Source organism: Micromys minutus (genome assembly GCF_963924665.1).
Source record: "Micromys minutus genome assembly, chromosome: 1".
NCBI lineage: Eukaryota > Metazoa > Chordata > Mammalia > Rodentia > Muridae > Micromys > Micromys minutus.
Window position 1 is genome coordinate 161787818 of NC_137969.1, and position 18123 is coordinate 161805940.

The 18123-nt window shown below is 40.3% G+C and overlaps 1 protein-coding gene across 1 annotated transcript in view; it reads left to right on the top strand.

The window, feature by feature from the left end:
• The window catches only part of LDAH (lipid droplet associated hydrolase), a 76094-nt gene that overhangs the window by 46907 nt on the left and 11064 nt on the right, over window positions 1-18123 (top strand). The window contains exon 5 of the mRNA XM_080924841.1: window positions 12917-13151. Coding sequence (XP_080780967.1) covers window positions 12917-13151 — 235 coding nt within the window. The remainder of the gene's footprint in view (window positions 1-12916; window positions 13152-18123) is intronic.

Sequence of the window (18123 nt, forward strand, 5' to 3'; positions counted from 1 at the left end):
GTGGTGGTCCACGGTGGCTTTAACATGCACCTCACTGGCGATTAATGGTGTTAAACATTCTTATACACCTGTCTGCCATTTGTGTGTCTCTCTTTGACTTATGTCTATTCAGTTCCGATTCTTATTTTTTCAAAATGTATTTTTAACTTGTGTGTTTATGTGCATATGAGTATAGGGGCCTGTTGGGGTCAGAAGGCATCAGAGCCCCTGGTGCTAGAGTTGCAAGGAGTCATGAGCCACCAGATGTGAGTGTTAGAAATGAAATTCTGGCCCTCGGGAAAGCAACAAGTATTTTTTTTAACTTCCAAGCCATATTTCTTACCCTTTTCTCTCATTTTTCAATCAAGTTTCTTGGTTGGAATTCCTTATCTGCTCTAGGTAATTATCCTTTTTTAAAATCATGCTTTGTAAATGTTTCCTCCTGTTCTGTAGATAGTCTCTCCCACTTCTCAGACCAAATTCATGGGAATTTTCTCTCGCTTTTCCTCTAGTAGTTTTGTTGATTTAGGTCTAATAATTAAATCTTTAATCCTTTTTTAAATTTCCAATGATATGACTATTTGATTTCATTGTTTTGGATGTGTCCCAGTTCTAGTCACTAAAGAGTCTGTCCCTTTCCAGTGCATGTTCTTGACATCTTCCTTTTAAAAATCAAGTTTGTAAAAGGTTCTTTGTTTTGTCTTATTTTTTATTGTATATGTTCATTGTTTACGATGTGGTATTGCATAAGGACATTTTTATACAAGTTGTATTGTATATTAACCATACTTGGTTTAATTGGCCGAATTATCTTTTATGTCAGTGTAACCCTCTTTTGATTACTATAGCTTTGTAGGATATTTTGAAGTCGGTCAATGTGCCGCCTCCAGCTTTGTTTGTTTTTTGTTTTGTCTTGTTTTTCTTGTTTTAAAGATTGCTTTGGATCTTTGGATCTTCTATGCCTTGTACACAGTTTAACTATTTTTTTCCTGTAAAAAAAAATTGTGTCTGTGATAGAAATTGCTTTGAATCTGTAGATTGCCCTAGGAAGTGTGAACATTTTCACCGTGGTCTTCTAAAAGCTATGATTATGGGATAGCTTTTCATTATTTATGTCTTCAGTATCTTTAATGTTTTGTACTTCTGGCATACAGGCCTTCCGCTCCTTTGCTAAATGCATTCTTTCTTTAACACTGTATTTTATGTATACGTCATGGAGTATAGGGTACCCATGGTGTAGCAGCAGTGGCCAGAAGAGCATGTCCGACCCTTTAGGGTGCAGTTGCAGTTGAGAGCCACCTGACGTGGGTGCTGGGGAGTGAGCTTGGGTCCTCTGGACGAGCAGTCCATGCTTTTAAATGCTGGACGATGTATCCAGCCCTGTTGGTTAAACTCATCCTTTAACAAAAGTGGAGTTGTCTTCCTGATACCTTCCCTTTAGGGACTAGCTTGTTGTCGGTGTATAGAAACATTACCAATTTTCTTTTGAAGGTTGATTTTCTTATCCTGCAACTTTACTAAACTCATTTTTTACTTTCAAGAGATTTTGATGTCCTACTGTCCACAAACGGTTTCACTCCATTCTTTCTGATTTGTATACCTTCTGTTTGCTTCTCATACCTAATTTCCAGTCATTCAACATAGTGTTAGCACCAGGGTCCTCATACATGGCTGAGGACACATTCCTTCTATACCTAATTTATTGTGAAATGTTATGTAGATTGATGTTAAGGTGATACATGGTTGGACAGTGAAGAAGTAGGCGAAGAAAAGCTGGAAAACGGAAGAGGAACGGAGATTGGAAAAAAATCAAGATGGAGCCAGGGAAAGCATACTTAGATCCTGGTGGCTGTAATAGGACATAGATAGATATAAATATTTAAAGGGATTCTATAGGTCTTTATCTCATATGGAAGGACAGTTTGTATCTTTGTCTATTGGATGTAATTACTGTGTAGAGGGTTTGAGAATGAATTGAGAATCCATTATATAAACCCCTTTGAAAAGTTACCAGCTTTGAAGTGACGTTGTGACGGGCGGTGGAGGAAAGAAGACGCCGGGGCAGTAATTCCACCCGGGACGGAAGCAGCAGGGCAGGCGGAGTGAACGGCTTGGGAAAGGAATAGTGTGGAGACGGCGGCTTGCGGGCCGAGTGGCGCAGTTTGTACGCACGGCTCTATACTAACAGCGGCACAGCGGAGTGAGACCGCGGGGCCGATAAAGAGATGTTATATTTTGCCTGATGATTTTTCTGCATTATTGGTATGGTCATGTAGTTTTTGCTTTCCTTTTTTTTTTTTGAGTGTGACCTGTTGTATTCATAGATTTATACTGCCTTTATTATTCCCTATTAAAATGTGATAAGAAAGATAAAGACATACGGAGAAAGCTGAAAGAGGTTGAGAGAAGAAATTTTGGGTTCATACCTAAAACACTAACTAGCATTAGATGAAAATGTATTTTAATTTAATTATGAGATTGAATGGGGAGGGATTCCAACTGTAAAGTGTAGAAGGTAAAAGAATAGGAATGTCTTGTATTTCTTGCCAAAAGAAAGCTGTTTAAGCTGTGTAATGTTATACAAAATAAACCCCAAGAGAAAAAAACTAACCAAAAACGAAGTGACTTTCTTTATAGTTATAAAAGTTTACTCTTTCAGGCACTTCAGGGAATATAAGAAATGAAAGTAGTGACATCAATTCTGGTAGTCCAGAGATTGAAGAATAATAACCAGATATTATAAATAACATCATACAAATGAATTTGGGGATTTAATGAAGTAGACTCAAGACTCGGAGAGGGGGGAACATATATGAGTAAATTCAAAAAGAAATAGCCTGAATAAGCTTGAACTATTAAACAAATGGAATCGATCAATAGCCCATACTCTTTAGAAAATAAAAATCAATTACCAAATAGCATCACTAAACGTTTAGAACATAAATAATTGTGGTATTTTACTAAACTTCTAAATAGTGGGAAAGGGCTTTGCAACTCCTTGAAGTCTTTATATACAAACCTAGACACAAATGAGAAAAGAAAGAGGCAGACTATTCCTAGTTACCAGCATCCAGAAATCTACTTGCATGTTACTGAACAATACTGACGGGCCAGCTGTGGCCAGCCTGGCTTCCTTACCACATTGTGCCCCCAGGACCTAGAAGTCTCAGTTTCTACATCTTTGTGCTACTCCCAAGCTGTCTGCTCCTTAGTTTGGAAGGGACGCTCTCCACCAGGGAAGCCTCAGCAGGACATAGAAGAAGCCCTTCCTGTCTCATTATCAGCAACTACTTTGCACAAACACACGAATTTGAAACCTGTCAAGTCTCATTAAATTTAGTCTCTATGGTTTTCACAATGAAATTGTGGCATTAGAATTACTTAAAAGATAGAACTCTGGATTGGGACTAGAAAGTCATTGGTTAATAAAAGGCTACTCCAATTCCTGAAGGATTTTTTTAACCATTTTTACTCCTCAGACTCCTAAAACATACTGTTTGGTGTTCAAGCAGCATGCCAGATTCCCATATTAGACTCTTACGTTTTAGAAAATGTACAAAATGTACTAAAAGCATGTTGGAAACATTTACAAGGCATCACTACCAAAGTAGCATTTTAAGTTATCTGACAAAGCTCTTGCCCCCTTCCTCCCAGAACATTTTTACTCATCGTCTAGGACGTACAGGTACTCCAGGAGCAATCCCTCCTTACTGAATAGAGGAGGAAAGCCAGAGAAGCTCAAATTATTGTGACCAAAACGGAAAACAAAATATCTTAATTATTGTTGTGGGAGAAAAAGTCTACAGGAAATAGCTGAATACTTAGCTGAGAGAAGGGACCAAGAAAAAACAAGATATAACTAGAAAGAAAAAACCCTCCTCGGTTTTCACTCCCAGATCCCTCCCTGTTCCATATTAGCAAGAGACACAAAGGAGGAATTCCAGGGACACCTAGCCAAATTTAGCGTTTGGACACTGTCATCAAATAGGTTACTATAAGAAAGGAACTGCCCACAGCAGATGAAAAAGAGCTTGAACCTTACCTCTCAAGGCCCACAGGGAAAGTGCATTGATACGTAGAAATACATGAAGGAAATGGTCAAACGGTCATTGGTATCTGAAATCAGAGAGTAGACCCACAACTGACATAATAGAGCCATTGTAGAGAAGATAGGAGCCAGCACGTCTAATTTATTATAAAGAAAAACATTCTGAACGACAAACAAATTCTTAATTCAGAGTCAGAGAAGAATTTCTTTTAAAAAACAAAGAAAAAAAATAACGTGAAATGGAAAGACGAGGTGTGCTAGCTGGCTTTTGAATAAAGGCATGGTACAGCAAGCCTGACAGCCTGAGTTGGATCCCTGAGCCCATATGCTGGAAGGAGAGAACCAATTCCTTCCCACATGTTATAATTCACATGTGCACTTTGTGTATGCATGCCCCTCACACACATACGTAATAAATATAAATGTTGAATATAAAAATGTTTTGTAATTGAACAACTAACTTTATTTTAAAAAACAAAGATAAATGTACAGATTTTAAAAGCATTTTTGCATAACAGTATATGAATACATTTTTGTCATTACTTGACTTTTTTAAAGGTTTGATAGTATGCCTTAAAATCTTACTAGTTACAATGAGCATGAAGTACATGTAAAACAAGATGTAACCTGGAAATAGTCAAAGTTTTCTTAGTGTGTAAAGATTGAGCATAATGATTTTTCTTTTTTTTTTTTTTTTTTTTTTTTTTTTGGCCTTTGTTTTTCTTGAACTACATGTAGTCTGTAAGTTATTTCTGGAGTGTTCAGAGCTTTCTGGGGTTAATATCCAATTATCAGTGATTGCGTATTATGTCTGTTCTTTTGTGACTGGGTTACCTCACTCAAGATGATATTCTCTAGATGCATCCATTTTCTTAGGAATTTCAAAAATTCATTATTTCTGATAGCTGAGTAGTATTCCATTGTGTAAATATACCACAATTTTTTTTATCCATTCATCTACTGAAGGACATCTGGGTTCTTTTCAGCTTCTGGCTATTATAAATAGGGCTGCCATGAACATTGTGGTGCATGTGTCTTTATTGTATGTTGGAGTGTCTTTGGGGTATATGCCCAGAAGTGGAATAGCTGGATCTTCAGGTAGTACTATGTCCAATTTTCTAAGGAATCGCCAGACTGATTTCCAGAGTGGTTGTATCAGTTTACAACCCTACCAACAGTGGATAAGTGTTCCTTTCTCCACATCCTCACCAGAATCTGCTGTCATCTGAATTTTAATCTTGGCCAATCTGACTGGTGTGAGGTGGAATCTCAGGGTTGTTTGAATGTGCATTTCCCTGATGGCTCATGATGCCGAGCACTTCCTTAGAAGCTTCTCAGCCATTCGATGTTCCTCAATTGAGAACTTTTTGTTTACCTATGTACCCCACTTTTTAATAGGATTGTTTGATTCTCTGGTGTCTAACTTCTTGAGTTCTTTGTATTCCTTGGATATTAGGCCTCTATCAGATGTAGGGTTGGTAAAGATCTTTTCCCAATCTGTTGGCTGCCATTTTGTTTTCTTGACAGTGTCCTTAGCCTTACAGAACCTTTGCAATCTCATTAAGTCCCATTTGTCGATATTTGACCTTAGAGCATGAGCCATTGGTGTTCTGTTCAGGAAATTTTCTCCTGTGCCTATGTGTTCTAAGGTTTCCCCTACTTTCTCTTCTAATAGTTTCAGTGTACCTGGTTTAATGTGGAGATCTTTGATCCACTTGCACTTGAGCTTTGTACAAGGAGATAAGAAAAGGTCTATTTTCATTCTTCTGCGTGCTGAGTGCCAGTTGGGCCAATACCATTTGTTGAAGAGGCTGTCCTTTTTCCATTGAATGTTTACAGCTCCTTTGTCAAAAACCAAGTGACCGTATATGTGAGGGCTCATTTCTGGATCTTCTATTTTATCCCATTGATCCACATGCCTATCTCAGTACCAGTACCATGCAGTTTTTAACACTATTGCCTTGTTATAGCTTGAGGTCAGGGATAGTGATTCCCACAGAGGTTTTCTTATGGTTGAGGATGGATTTCACTATTCAAGGTCTTTTGTTATTCCAGATGAAATTGCACATTGCTCTTTCCAACTCAATGAAGAATTGGGTTGAAATTTTGATGGGGATTGCATTGAATCTGTAGATTGTTTTTGATAAGATGGCCGTTTTTACAATGTTGATCCTTCCAATCCATGAGCATGGGAGATCTTTCCATTTTCTGAGATCTTCCTCGATTTCCTTCTTTAGAGGTTTGAAGTTCTTGTCATACAGGTCCTTCACTTGCCTAGTTAGAGTCACACCAAGGTATTTCATATTGTTTGTGACTATTGTGAAGGGTATCCTTTCCCTAATTTCTTTCTCCGCATGTTTGTCCTTTGAGTAGAGGAAGGCTACTGATTTGTTTGAGTTAATTTTATATCCAGCCATTTTGCTGAACTTGTTTATCAGCTGTAGAAGTTCTCTGGTGGAATTTATGGGGTCGCTTAAGTACACTATCATGTCATCTGCAATCAGTGATGTTTTTACTTCTTCCTTTCCAATTTGTATCCCTTTGGTTTCCTTTTGCTGTCTAATTACCCCAGCAAGAACTTCCAGTACTATGTTGAAGAGGTAGGGGGAGAGTGGGGAGCCTTGTCTAGTCCCTGATTTTAGTGGGATTGCTTCAAGTTTCTCACCGTTAAGTTTGATGTTGGCTATTGGCTTGCTGTATGTTGCTTTTATTATGTTTAGGTATGGACCTTGGATTCCTGTTCTTTCCAAGACTTTTAACATGAAGGGGTGTTGAGTTTTGTCAAATGCTTTCTCAGCATCTAGTGAGATAACCATGTGTGTTTTTTCTTTGAGTTTGTTTATATGGTAAATTACGTTGATGAATTTCCGTATATTAAATCATCCCTGCATCCCAGGGATGAAGCCTACTTGATCATGGTGAATGATCATTTTGATATGTTCTTGGATTCGGTTTGCAAGGATTTTGTTGAGTAATTTTGCATCAATGTTCATAAGTGAGATTGGTCTGAAGTCCCTTTCTTTGTAGGGTCTTTGTGTGGTTTAGGAACAACAGTTATTGTGGCCTCGAATAATGAGTTAGGTAGAGCTCCATCTGACTCTATTTTGTGGAATAGTTTGGAGAGTATTGGTATTAGGTCGTCAATAAATGTCTCATAGAATTCTGCACTGAACCCATCTGGACCTGGGATTTTTTTGGTTGGGAGGCTTTTGATGACTGCTTCTATTTCTTTAGGTGTTCTGGGATTATTTAGATGGTTTACCTGGTCCTGGTTTCACTTTAGTATCTGGTATCTGTCTAGGAATTCATTCATTTCCTCCAGATTTTCCAGCTTTGTTGAGTATAGGCTTTTGTAGTAGGATCTGATGATTTCTTGAATTTCCTCAGTTTCAGTTGTTATGTCTCCACTTTCCTTTCTGATTTTGTTAATTTGGATACTCTCTCTTTGCCCCGTAGTTAGTTTGGCTAAGGGTTTATCAATCTTGTTAATTTTCCCAAAGAACCAGCTCTTGGTTCTTTTTGTTTCTATTTGGTCAATTTCTGCTCTGAGTTTGATTATTTCTTGCTATCTACTCCTCTTGAGTGTATCTGCTTCCTTTTGTTCTAGAGCTTTCAACTGTGTTGTCAAGTTGCTAGTGTATACTCTCTCTAGTTTCTTTTTGGAAGGACTCAGAGCTATGAGTTTTCCTCTCAGTACTGCTTTCATTGCATCCCATAGGTTTGGGTATGTTGTGTTTTCATTTTCATTAAATTCTAGAAAATCCTTTATTTCTTTCTTTATTTCTTCTTTGACCAGTGTATCCTTTAATAGAGCATTGTTTAGTTTCCATGTGTATGTGGGCTTTTTGTTGTCTTTGTTGTTATTAAAGACCAACCTTAGACCATGGTGATCTGATAGGATGCAGGGGAGTATTTCAATCTTCTTATATCTATTGAGGCTTGTTCTGTGACCGATTATATGGTCAATTTTGGAGTAGGTGCCATGAAGTGCTGAGAAGAAGGTGTATTCTTTTGTTTTAGGATGAAATGTTCTATAGATGTCTATTAATTCTAATTGGTTCATAACCTCTGCTAGTTTCACTGCGTCCTTGTTCAGTTTCTGTTTCCATGATCTGTCAATTGATGAGAGTGAGGTGTTGAGGTCTCCCACTATTATTGTGTGGGGTGCAATGTATTTTTTGAGCTTTAGTAGAGTTTCTTTTTTGAATATGGGTGCTCTTTTGTTTGGAGCATATATGTTAAGGATTGAGAGTTCCTCCTGACAAATCCTCCCTGTAATGAGTAAAAAGTGTCCTTCCTTAACTTTTTTGATAACTTTTGGTTGAAAAATCTACTTTATTCGATATTAGAATGTCCACTCCAGCTTGCTTCTTGGGGTCATTTGCTTGGAAAGTTTTTTCCCAACCTTTTACTCTGAGATGGTGTCTGTCTTTGTCTCTGAGATGAGTTTCCTGTATGCAGCAAAATGCTCGATTCTGTTTATGTATCCAGTCTGATAGCCTATGTCTTTTAATTGAGGAATTGAGTCCATTTATGTTATCAAATATTAAGGAACAGTGGTTGCTGTTTCCTGCTATTTTTGTTTTTAGAGGTAGAATTGTGCCTGTGTGTCTTTCTTCTTTTGGTTTTCTTGCTTAGTTATTTTCTTGTTTTTACTAGGATGTAGTTTTCCCTCCTTGTATTGTGTTTTCCAGCTATAATTCCTTGTAGTGCTGGGTTTGTGGTCAGATATTGTGTAAATTTAGTTTTGTCCTGGGATATCTTGGTCTCTCCATCTATGGTGATTGAGAGTTTTGCTGGGTATAGCAGCTTGGGCTGACACTTGTGTTCTCTTAGGGTCTGCATGATGCCTATCTAGGATCTTCTAGCTTTCATAGTCTCTGTTGAGAAGTCGGGTGTGATTCTGATTGATCTGCCTCTATATGTTACATGATCTTTTTCCCTTACTGCTTTTAGTATTCTTTCTTTGCTTTGGGCACTTGGCATTTTGACTATTATGTGTTGGGGGGAATTTCTTTTCTGCTCCACTCTATTTGGAGTTCTGTAGGCTTCTTTTATGCTCCTGCTCATCTCATTCTTAAGGGTAGGGAAGTTTTCTTCTATGATTTTGTTGAAGATATTTACTGTGCCTCTTAGTTGATATTGTTTGCCCTCTTCTATTCCTATTATCCTTAGGTTTGGTCTTCTCATTGTGTCCTGGATCTCCTGGACATTTTGGGTTAGGAGCTTTTTGGCTTTTGCATCTTCTCTGGCTGTTTTGTCTATGTTTTCCATGTTGTCTTCGGCCCCTGAGGTTCTCTCTTCTATCTCTTGTAGTCTGTTGGAGATGCTTGAGTCTGTGACTACTGATTTCTTTTTTAGGTTTTCTACCTCCAGGGTTGTCTTTTTTTTTTTTTTTTTTTTTTTTTTTTGGTGTTTTTTGTTATTGTTTACATTTCCATTTTAAATTCCTTCTTCAATTCCCTCATCTCCTTGGATCTCCTCTGTTCCTGGTGGCAGATGGCCTGAGCGTTTGGTCCACGCGCACAGGACCTGCGGGTGGAAACCTAGTCCCTACAGCAGAGTTCCTGTTCCCCTGAACCAATCGGGGTGGGGGGGCGTGCTTTCCTCGAGCTTGGCCCAGCCCTCTCTGCACCCCATCTACTCGCAGTGCAGTCTCACCAGGCTTCTGTCCCTGGATCTTCGCTGTTCCCAGTCAAAAATGTTTTAAAAAGGGAAAACCAAACCCAATTTGGAAATTATCAAAAAATTTAAATAGATACATCTTCAAATAAAAAAAAAGAAATGTCACTGACCAATACATATCTGAAACTGCTCAGCATCACTAATCAGCAGGGACATTCAAATAAAAGCCACAAAGTTGTATCACTGAGGATGTGTTAAGATAACTATTGTTGTGGCACAGTGTCCTCTAGACATGACATGGCCATTGCCCTGTTCAACAGTATGCAGCTGTGGTTACTGGCAGGAGATACATAACGGAGCCCACGAGCTCACAAACCCCACACCCACACCGAGAATCTGTGGACAGTTTGCTAGGAAAGAGAGTTTTTCTTAGTGTAGCCACAAGTCCTGAAAGTAACTCCAGGTAAGCTCATTGGGTGAAATCATTTTTGTCTCTTGTCTCTGTCATTGATGCCCTGTATGGGGTGAGTGTCTTTTTCTCTTTGCTTTCTTTCTTTTTTTTTTTGTTTGTTTGTTTGTTTGTTTGTTTTAATTACACAGCAGCTATTTAAAAAGCAAGAGGTGACTCAGCTGACAGGGTACTGACGATGCATTCATGAGGATCAACTTCAGATTCCCAGATCCCATGTAAAATCCAAGCAGGCTTGACGGCCACCAGAGATCAGAGTGAACGATGGGTGTATACGGTGTGACATCTTACCAGAGCATAGAGTCACAAATTAAAACTCTGGTGGGCACCAGTGCCAAGATAAGAAAAGCTTCCTGGTAGTTCCTAATTCCTAAAGGCTGAGAGTTGAAAGCTCTGAAGTTAAAACGTCCCAGAAGGCCCTAGACATGTGGGAACTGTATTTAGAGATTTGTCTCCCAAAAGCTCAGTCAGGCTATCATGGTAGATATTGTAGAATTAATATCCCTTTGGACCTCCGGCTGAAAGCAGAGACAAAACACTCTGAATACACAAGAATAACACACCCAGGAGCAACTAAAATACACAGGGTGTTGCTAACACCATACTTAGAGCAGTTTCTTTTCCTGTTACATCATGTCTAGCTAGCAAGAAAAAAAAAATCACTAAGACATGCTAAATAGCAAAATGCACAGTGAGAAGGGGAGTAAGCAACAGACCCATATGTGCAGGGATGTGAAGATTAGTAGCCCAAGAATTCTGAGCAGCTATGATGAACACTAAAGATTCTAAGAGAACAAATAGCCAACATAAACTCGTCCAAGGTGTGGGGATAGTATCCATCCAAACTACTGTAACAGAAATGAACATGACCTTTGTTAAGTACGTGACTAACTCGAACATGGCTAATTTCTGAACTTGAAGATATCTCAATAGAAACCTCTATAGTCAGAGAGCAAAGAGAGCCAGAAACAAAGTGTCTGAAGGCTCTGCAAAAGATGTGACTTGTGTAACAGGAAAACTGTAGGGAGAGGAAGAAACAGAAAGCACTCTAAAAGATAATGACTAAACTCGTGTCACACACCTCAGAAGACACCACCCAGGATTAACGCCTCCCTAAAATAGTTAGGCATGCATGTCCAAACTACAGAGTCAAAGTAATGAAATCCTGAAAGACAAGGGGAAAAACACACACCCTACTTAAAGAGAACCAAAGACAACAGTTACTTCCAGCTTCTCAGAAACCACACAAACAAGAAGAAAGATGTGAGATTTTGTGTGGAGGAAAGAAAAAAAAACACCAACCTGGAATTATCTGTCCTGTGAGATTATCCTTCCAAGAATAAGGAAAATAAAGACACTCCAGAGGAAGCAGCTGAGGACAGCCACCGTCAGTGCCTGCCTTTGCAAGAACTGTGTTCCGTTCTTCTGACAGAAAACACTGGATCAGAAACTAAGATCTAACTAAAGATTGAAAACAACTCCAATATCTATCTGTAAAAGAAGTAGTGTCTGCATATCCATACATGTAGAAAATTAGCAAAGATAAGGCCAACATATATGAAGTTCATAAACATGAGGTTGAATTGAATAAATTAATTAAAATTAGGAGGTTTGCTTATGTTACATAAAATTAGTTCGCCAGCCACTTCCTAGTGGCAAAGAGATGCTGAGCACCGGGAAGAGGCAAGAAAGGAGCTGCCATTGAGAGGTGCAGACAGGCTGTGCGCATTCCATCTTCCCCTGCCTCACTGTTTGCTGTAAAATGCAATGTGCACGTTTATATTTGACATGCTTAGCTATATGTGTCTGTTCAACTTACAGTATTTAAAGATAAAACCAGGCCTATTGCCGATCTGACATCCTAAGTTCATAGTGGAAGAAGGGAATTAACTCTCACAAGTGGTCGCTCGTTTCTAGACGTGTGTCATGGCACACACATGCACACACATACATTAAACAAATTTCAAAATCCAGTAAAAAGTAGAGGGTGGTTAAGAGCACTGGTTGCTTTCTAAGAGGACCTTCCTGAGTTTGGTCCCCAGTACCCACATAATGGCTCGAAACTCTGTAATTCCAGTCCCATGGGGAGCCAGCGCCCTGTTACTGCTTCTGTACACACACACATGGTGTGTGAACATACATGCAGGCACAACACCCATACACATAAGATAAAAACTTTAAAAGTCTATTACCTCTGTTCTCGTCCTTCTGTTCTATGATCTTTTAATATTATTAAGGCTCCCATTTATATTACTGCTAACAGATAGTGTAATAAAACTATTTTAACTTTTCTGATTTTCTGTAGAGATCATTTTCACATGTTTTAATAATGACCATGTGGTAAATAGTGTTTGACTTAAAATGGTTTCAGGGATGCTCATTTTCATCCACAGAAGTATTTGAATTTATTTTCTGTTTTTCTGATGAAGCTGGTTTAATGCTTTTTTTCCTGTCTGCTAACAGAAATGCTGACAGCAATGGTACCCCTTGTGTGACCCTCAAAGTCAAATCAGTGTAACTACTACCATTCAGTACTGGTTCCTGCTGCAGGAATCCTTACTCTCACTGTCTAGAAAGAGTCAAAGAATTATCTGGTAGTTAGCCCCAATGCCTCCCAAGAATGAGCATAGGTTCTACCCAGAGTAGTCACAGGGCAAGAGCACAGTCAGCTTCAGTTTGGTCTGACCAGGTCTCAGCAGTGTTGCAAGCCTGGGCGCTGTCAGCAGAGCCTAGGAAGAAGAGCAGACGTGTGGCTACTCCTGAACTTCTCATCCAAGTATGTTTCTTTCTCATAGGTCGTCCACACCTTTCTGCTGTTTCCGACTATCGAGCGAATGTCTGAATCGCCCAATGGCAAGTTTGCCACTCCATTTTTGTGCTGGCTTCGATACATGCTCTATGCTACCAGCTACTTACTGCTTAAGCCCTGTCCTGAAATAATAAAGTCCTTCTTAATCCAAAAAGTCATGAAAACAATGAGCTTTGAGTCTGAACTTCCTTTGACGGACATTCTTCAACCATTCTGCCTTGGTAAGATTTTTTTTTTAAGGTGTGTGTTCGTAGTATAAGGAAATGTTTGCAGAATAGTCTCAGACAGTGCATGAAGATCAGGCAGTTCACTGTTCAGCTTTTTCTATCACAGAGCTTCTTGTAAGAAGAGAACTTGTGACTCGGTGAGGGGAGCGTGAATAAAAATGGAGAGGAAGCTTTATGGGTCTTTAGTGTCCTCTTCTGCTCCTGGTTCTGTACTGTGGGTATGGCAGGGCAAGATGTGCCCCGAATAGTACACAGCACATGCGGGGTCCTCCCAGGAGTCCAGAGCACCCTGCGGTTCAGCGTCTGCGAAAACAGCCTCATGGAGTCAGCAGGTTATAGCCTTGATGCATGTCTTTGGTTAGAAAGTTTACATTACAAAGAGAGTAAATAATCACCATGCTAATATATTTTGGTACTGGATGCTTTTGCTCTGTGTTATTTTCTGAGTATACCAGGGAATAGTTTTGTTAATCTGTATTTTTGGATAATAATTACTTACTAGTATTTATAAATGACTTAATTTTTTTTCTTTTGTGTATGGGTGTTCTGCCCTCATGCGTGTCTGAACTACACTGCCCAGTGTCCCTAAAGGCCAGAAGAGGAGATCTAGATGTGAAACATAAGAAAACATTTTTGTTTCTCTGTGTAGATAAAGTCTAAGTACAGTAATCAGTGACAGCTGTATGCTTAGTGAGTGTGTAATACATATATGAGCACTTCAGTTTTTCCCCCTTAAATAGTTGTTTGTTGGCAGTGGGCTGGGAGGGATGGCAGAGTTAGCATTCACAGACAACAGCACACACACAAGGGAAGCACAAGTGATGGGGCAGCCTTAGATCTGCTGGCATGGTTAGAGACAAAGAGAGATTCACTGGCTGCAGCTCCAGACTGACCACTTGGGGTATACTTTCCTTGACAAGTGAGGCTGTTGGCCAGGCCCCCCTTGATGTACTCCTCCTGGGCTGCCTTCAGGTTCTCCTTCCCACCCCAGGCCTTCAGAGCAGAGGCCTGCAGGGCTCGGCCATAGGGGAAAGTCAAGGCCCATGGCTTCAGCAGGAGACACTTGTTGATAGCGATGAGGTTGATGGATGCCTCTTCCTTACTCTGCCATCCAGACAGGAAGGTGACCCCAGGGACAGCAGGGGGCACTGTGCAACCAAGTGCTGGAGCACTTAATTTTTGTCTAAGCAGGTGCTTATGTAAAGGCATTTTCTAGTCGCTTCTACACAAGAGTTATAACTACCTCCTTAGAGAACAAGGCCCCAGAAGTCACAAGTGAGAACAGTTCTTCCCTGTAGTTGACTGATCGGCCCCTAGCCATGTCTTCCAGCAGCCTCTGCTGTATCCAAAGGAAGTAAAGCAGTTTAAACAGTACATATTCCCCTTTTCAGCAAGGGCAACCAGAGCCTTCCAGCCACATTGTTGTAGGCTTTCTCCACAGCCAAAGTTGACTCACCACCTTCAAAGTAGAGCCTAAAACCTAGAATGAACATATCTCATCTCTTCATATGACCAACTTGCAAACAAATCTATGCACACGGCTCTCTTGCTGCCTGTTTCATCTGGTCTTCCAATTCCTTGGCTCTGGATCTTCATTTCCAATATCCAAGTGGTCAGTACTTTGGTGAACTCAGTTTTTTCCCGGTCTCTGTAACTTTGGTTACAGGGAAAGGAAGCATGAAGCATCCTCTTGGAATCCTCCACTCATGATTGCTTTGATATTTAGTTCAACCTATGAGGTGATCATTGCCACGTGTCTCAGACATCCTAAGCAGAGCATCCCCTTTCTCCTCTGGCTCGCCAGTACGCTCTTAAAACAATCATCACATACATAAACTGCCTCTGTCCAGCCATCCCTTTGATGACTTCTGAAGGACAATGCCCGTAAAAGATGGCCTCAGGCTGGTTAGTAAGGCTGGTTAGTGAGTCCTGCCACATCATATTCCTTGTAGGTAAAGGAACCAGTATTCATAGCAGCCATCCCAGTGCTGTGCCTGTCAGGATACGTGTAAAGAAGGGCAGGTCAAAACTCATCTCATCCCCAGTCCTGCTTTTAGTCCAGCTCCGGACTCACTGCAGGCCTGCTTCCAGCCCTAGTTGCCCTGCAGAGAATGACCTTTAACTTGCTATTTGACTTGCAGGCTGCCGTGCAGTGTTTGTGAATTATGTAATGTCTGTGCTCCAGGAGAGACCTTACAGAAACAAATGGAGGAAGTTTGTCAGCCCAAGTAGTAGATTATAAATCCTGCCCCGTCTAGATAGGGCAGTGTCCTTTAGTCTGTGCACACATTTTTGTTGTTTTCGGCTCTGAAACCTTTAAAAACTGAAATGTTCAAGCATTTCAAATGCTGCTACCCTTTAGCAAATATAGCATCCCAAACCCTCTACTCTAGCATGCTGGGTTCTGTGGCTTTAGAGTTCTCCAATGGAGGGAGAGAAATGTCACTTCCCATTTAGAGAGTGGCTCTAACTCAATTAGCATATAGTATAAACATTACCTCTGCATTCATCAGGGTAATTAGATTGTAACGAGATTGTCTGAAATGTTACTTTTAAAGACTATACATGGATTTGCCCCCCTTAATTCACTCCGGAATGTTTGCTACTACATATTTTCCCTGGAGTAGATGTGCTTCCGTCTCATGAGAAATAGGCTCCCACTCAGACAGCTAAATTAGATTTTCTGATCAAAGCTAAAAGAAAATATATTTTAACTCAACAGTATGACAGGTCAAACAGTTAACTGTTTAAAATGTTTGAAGGTCTTTTTGTTAGGCTGAACTGATGTTTTAACTCCTTTCCATTACCTAACAAGAGAAACATAGCCCAAGACATGAAGAACTCCTACCAGGTTATGGTAGTTGGTCAAATAACTCTGTGAAAGGAACTTTTATAATCTTTCCCCTTCCTAAATCAATATGGAAATGACTCTTTTAAATGTTTAATGAGCTAATGATAGTAGACTTCACTACAGATCACAGATTTCTTCTCAGAATATTTTCATTTGGTCCTAGAATAATTTTTTTTTACTTTGATAAAGCCAGACAGCCATTTGATCTGTTCTGTCAGCTCGGGTGCGCAGGTTCCATCTGCTCGTAAAACCCACCTGAGGACTGAGTGGCTGGAGGTGCTCAGCCTAAAATCCAGAAAGAATGGAGCAGAAAGAGTTTGTTATCTTCTAGTCTGAACTGTGGTGGTTGTGACTGACCTTCGGACCTCTGGTTACATTTTTCACTGTAGTAAACACTCTGTTACTTAGATGAGGTTGTACATCAGGTAGCACTCTCAGTGCAGCGGCTCCCTCTCATAGGTGGTTACTGCAGTCCTGGCTTATAAAGAAACACAGTGGAGTGCAGAAGCAAGAAACGTCTTCCCAAATGATGGAGGAATTTCAGAATGGATAAACTTCTTTTCTAAGTTGTTATATACCACATTTTGCAACACTGATGAAGATGAAACAGTGCACACAAGGAAGGCTACATAAGGTCCCCTGCTAAATGTCTTTGGGTTTCTGTGTGTCTAGTTCTGTGTAGTCTTTTCCTAGGGCCTCCTGGTTCATGCTGTTGTGCACTTCCTAGGTTGGACCTCTGTTCTAACTGAAGCTCTTGTCTCCAGGACCCTCCAGTCCCCAAGTCTACCTTCTACTGTTTTGCTGCTGTGCAGCCTTGCCAGTCCTAGAAACAGTCAGAATATGTGCAGGGAGGGGCTATCCTTAGAAAGGCTCTTTTTGTCCAAGACACTTGTGCCTCCATTAAGGGAAAACTCCAATGAATATAGATGCACAATGATGCCTCCCTCCTCCCTTGCTACAGTTAAGCACCACATCCTCTTTGCTCTGACCAAAATACCCAGAAAATTCAGAGGTTCCAGCTTCATTTTTTTATCTGTTGGAATTCCGAATCCCGTGGCCACAGGATGGCTCTTTCAACCTCCTCTCTAGCACCAACAGAAAGAAGGGGAAAGAATAGAAATAAAGCAAAAGATTGACTCCTGGCTAGAAAGAAACGTGCTCCCCACAGTCCTCTTGTAGACTAGAAGCTGTATCCCTCCGTGTAAAGAATTTGAAGTCACTGGTTTTAACTTGGAGAGTCCCATGGAAGAATTCAAGGGAAATGAGGGCCTTCCTGTTGATCTTCGGATGATTACTTAGTGACTGCCACATCCTCACCCTAAGCTAATCCTGAGATTCCCTGTTCGTAGAGCCAACCACCTTCCTAACCCTAACTAAACCAACTAACCCCACTCCCTGAGACCACAGCTGATCCATCCTAGCATGACAAACTCGGGCTTGGGCAGCTGTTTATCTCATCTCTTCTAGCCCTCTGGAAAACTTACATAGAGGCACCTGCTATAGCAGAGCCTCTCTATACCATGATTATAATAATTTATATATTTAAAAGTTTAAAATATAACTTTTTACTCTTTGATTTCTATTAGTGCTAATAAGTTTCAGTCATCTTCCTCCTTAGGAAGAGATGGACACACCAACTCTTTTCTGCCCAGCCAAGTCTGGCGATAAACAGTAGAGACATTCTCCCTTGTACAGTGAACGCCCTCATGGTCCTTGGCCATCAGCCCTCTCTCAGCTGCCATGAACCCTTTCGCCTCTCTCTTGTACATCCCTTGAAGTTTAAACATTTTAGAAGATGGTGATAGCAAAGAAACAGCACTGGCTTTTACAGATGCATTTAGGCTTTTGATGAAACATAAGTGAATAAGCAAACATTTCCCAGGTTGCCTTCCCTTAGTGCCTCCATTTCCATCGTCCTGTACTGAGTCCTTCCTTCTCCACAGTACTTGAAATTCAGCCATGCTGTGGGCAGTCATTGCCAAGGGCAGTGTGTTTTTCACTGAGGAAATTACACTTCTATGACCACTGCACTCACTGGGAACGTTGCTGAGGAATGACAAAGATGGTATTCTCACTTAGATGGAAACTGACAAGGAAAGAAAGTAAGAGTGGAAA